The sequence below is a fragment of the Triticum dicoccoides genome, chromosome 3B (genome assembly GCF_002162155.2).
Source record: "Triticum dicoccoides isolate Atlit2015 ecotype Zavitan chromosome 3B, WEW_v2.0, whole genome shotgun sequence".
NCBI classification, from domain to species: Eukaryota; Viridiplantae; Streptophyta; class Magnoliopsida; order Poales; family Poaceae; genus Triticum; species Triticum dicoccoides.
Window position 1 is genome coordinate 710,993,946 of NC_041385.1, and position 3,875 is coordinate 710,997,820.

The following is a 3,875-nucleotide window of genomic DNA, read 5'->3' on the forward strand; positions in this document are numbered from 1 at the left end:
TAATATTGATCCAAGTGTTGGGTGCTAAAAAAACGACAACATTCATATATTTCCAGAAACTCAACAAAATGGCTGCGCAAGAAGTGCTCAAAACAGCATGCCCAGTGTTACTAACCAAAAAACAAGCTACAGCTTCGAAATTATGACTATCTGATTTCAGAGAACTCATTCACTTTACTCCAAATAGCCTTAGCTACCAAACAATCAAATCTGAAAACAGTAGGTTTCAGCGCCACAAAACTTGAATAACATCAAATTACAATTTCTACAACCGACCGTCCAAGTCCAACTAACAAAGGAGGGGATACACCATTACTTCAACAACAAGCGACGCACTTCATCATTCAGGCCCTTTGACCTGGAAGCACGAAATGCAGCTGTGTATCTTCTTGGTCACCTTCGCTTGCATGTTGTCCACATACTGATAGAATGAATACCTCCATGTCTCGCTGCAAAACAAGAAGAAGCCCCAGTATAGCCAGAAACCAAAGATGAACCCAGCAGCCACAAAACAATACAACCATAGTGCCTCTCTATCTTCATCAAAGCTTGTTTCAGTTTGTGTCCATGTTGACGAGTTTACACATTTCTTCAACGGGAATCCACATAGCCCAGGATTATTGCTGTATATCGACGGGTCATCGAGTGTCTGCAGTTGGCTGCCTGTAGGTATCCTCCCTGATAACTGATTGGTTGAGAGGTTCAGAGTGCTCATGCCCTTCAAATCTGCAAAGCTTAGAGGAATTTCTCCTGATAGTTGGTTCTGCGAAAGGTCCAGAGATTCCAGCAGTACTAGATTGCCGATGTCTTCAGGGATACAACCTAACAAGTGATTTCCTGATAAGTTGAGGTACCTGAGTCCAAGAAGGGTTGTGAGCCCATTTGGGATTTCTTGCGAAAGAGAGTTGCCTGACAAGTCGATGCCTGCCATGCCTGTTATCATCTTATCATAAACATGATCCACATTCTTCCAAACTATTTCAATCCACTCTTGAAGCATGTACGGGTCGGTGTACAAGATGTCAGTGTTGTTCTGTTCTCGTGTCATGGCAATAAAATTCGTAAAATCCTTTGGGATGGGTCCGATGAGCTTGTTTCTGGACAAGTCCAATACCTGGAGATGCCGAAACTCTAATATCTGGTGGGGTATGATGCCGTCAAACATGTTTGATGACAATCGAAGAAATATGAGTTCAGGTAAGCTCATGCTTACCCAAGAAGGTATTGTACCTGAGAAATGATTGCCTCCAAGATCTAGAGTGAAGAGGTACTTGCATTTCTTAAGACCCAAAGGGAAGGTTCCTTTGAAATTATTATTGGCTAGGTGTAGATAGTTGAGAATACTACCGCACGTCCTCGAAAACGGGACTACACCACTGAATGAATTGCTGGACAGATCCATGAATGCCAAACTTGGCATGTCCCAGAAACACTTGGAGAGACCTCCATGTAAGTCATTGTTTGATAGGTCTAAGAGGTTTAAACGAGTATAGTTGCAAAGAAATACCTCGTCCCGATCTGTCAGTAGCGTGCCGTACAACTTGTTTTGAGTGAAATCCATCATCTGAAGCTCTTGTAGATGGTTGCCGAAACAGTCCCTTAGGTCTGCAATAATATTGTTTTCGGTGAAGAAAACAAGCTGTATGGTTGTGCAGTTTTGAAAGGTGTGGTGGTGAATGCTCGTAAATCCATTGTATTCAGCCCTAACCATACGCAGTGTTCCTCCTACACAAATGGATGATGGGAACTGCCCCGAGAAGTTGTTATTTCCTATATCCACCAAATCGAGGCTGCTATTCCCAAGCTCAGGGACGATGTGGCCTGTGAGCTGGTTTTCTGACAGATATAAACTCTGGAGTTTTATCAAGTGAGAGATGGCACCAGGTAACTGCCCTTCCAAATAGTTATACGAAAAGTATATCTCCTGCAGTTCCGTCATGTTTCCTATCTCATGTGGGATGCTCCCTGTCAGATTGTTGTTTAGCAGACTCAGCACGCGGAGCTTCATGAGCATGCCAATTGTTTGTGGGATTGATCCAGTCAAAGTAATCCAGTCTAGATAGAGCTCCTCCAAGCTTGTCAAGTTACCAATCTCTTGAGGTAACATGCCATTGAGCCCCAAACCTGATAGTTGCAGTACAGCAAGGTGCTTCAGCTGGCCTATGCTGCGCGGAATGGCACCCCCCAAATATGGGTTCCAGCTGATGTTCAACACGACTAAGCTTGTCAGGTTGCCAATCCCTGCTGGAATTGTACCATATAGACTGTTGTGGTCCAGGATGAGTCTCTCCATGTGGGGAAAGGCGGAGAAGTCGAACTTGTCAAGTGTGCCATTCAGAATTGCACCCTCAAGGTCGAGCCCTAAGATGTGTCCGGCCGAGTCGCAAGTGATGTGCGTCCACCTGCAAAGGCTGGTGAAGTTGGCCAACGACCATGGCCCAAGGGACTCATCAGCACTGGTTAAGCTAGCCTTCCACCTCACAAGTGCTTCAGCTTCACGCCGGGTGTCCGCTCTCACTAGCGCGACTGCACATAGTAGGAGACAGGAGCAAGAGAGCAGGAGGCCTACAGGATGGAGATGCTTCATGGTGGCTTCAGAGTTCGGATGGGTGGTGGTTCATGGCTACAGGGACTCGGGGAGTATTAATCCTCCGGACGAACTAGCCGGCCGTCCACTACAGTGGTGGTCCGGTGGACCTGGTGGTTTACAAATGGCACACTCTTAGTAGATGACGTAATGCCAGTTTAGATTAAGGAGAAGCTACATGCTAGTTTATTGTGGATGGATGCCCATAATAAGAATAAGAAATTACAAATGGTACGATGTATGGATTATATCATTATCAGGGTGACACTTGGAGGCCATGGCACACAGATGCTTAATCAACTCTGATATTGGACCATATCACCCGATATGTTGTTGATATCCAGTATGCTGAAAACAATACCCTACCAGTCTGAACCTTGATCCTTCCTGTCTCCTAGAGCAGCAATTCAGGCTTCGATGGAGGACGCGTGAAAAAAGAAAAGCCACACAAAAGGAGAAAATGTAACCAAATAAACCAAAAGAACATTGTAGAATATACAGTACATACTTGCCAAACATAATTGGTATCACGAAATGAGGGTTGAGGTCAAACTAAACGGGCAATTACCTCATTTTCCCTCCAAAATTGGGAAGCCCTTCCGCATAGCTCCTGCCTTCTCCTCAGCAACCAAAGGGCTCCTAGTTGGCAGTTGGCAGGCACCAACTAGCCCCCTGCCTGCCTGCACCCATGGAATCCCCAGGCTAAGCAAACTTGGATGGAAATCTAGGTTAACTCAATGCGAACAAACGTGTGAGTACAATCAAAAGATGGCACTGGTGGCGCCCCGCATGGCTCTGCGTCAGCAGTCAGCACAATCGGAGACGATGGAGGCAACCTAGGAAATGGTACCCGCTTCCCAGGACTAATTCTGATCTGTACCTGGAAGATAAATTCGTCGGCGCAAGGGCAGAGATGGTCGAGGAAGATCTGGAGGAGGCACCGGAGCCAGGGAAGGTGGTCGATGGCCGCGGGGCACGCGGCGAGGCGGCCAGCCGCCGGCCGCGGAAGGGGAAGGAGATACATATTTTTTTTCTTCTCTTTTTAGATTAGGAATTAGGCAGGGACATACTTTCTTCGAGGGGTGTGGAAGGGAATCAGGGCCAGTTCTTTTCGCCCTATAATTCTAGAGAATCACGATTCTAGAAACTGCCCATAGAATCGTCTGCCCACGGAATTGTCTGTCCAGTTCTTTTCTGTAATTCTAGCATATGATTGTTGTATGAGTTGTGGTCTGAAATATCTATAATGTCCCTGAACTGAAATTGTGTGCTGAATTGCATACATCCA

The 3,875-nt window shown here is 46.0% G+C and overlaps 1 protein-coding gene across 1 annotated transcript; it reads right to left on the reverse strand.

The window, feature by feature from the left end:
- Positions 1-319: 319 nt before the first annotated feature.
- LOC119281933 (probable leucine-rich repeat receptor-like protein kinase At1g35710) lies at positions 320-3,596 on the reverse strand. Its single transcript, XM_037562329.1, has 4 exons — positions 3,468-3,596; positions 3,156-3,267; positions 1,231-2,999; positions 320-933 (listed from the first exon to the last, which is right to left on the reverse strand). Exons 3-4 carry the CDS (start codon positions 2,585-2,587, stop codon positions 341-343), a joined length of 1,950 nt encoding a protein of 649 aa, XP_037418226.1. The 5' UTR covers positions 2,588-2,999; positions 3,156-3,267; positions 3,468-3,596; the 3' UTR covers positions 320-340.
- Positions 3,597-3,875: the final 279 nt, after the last annotated feature.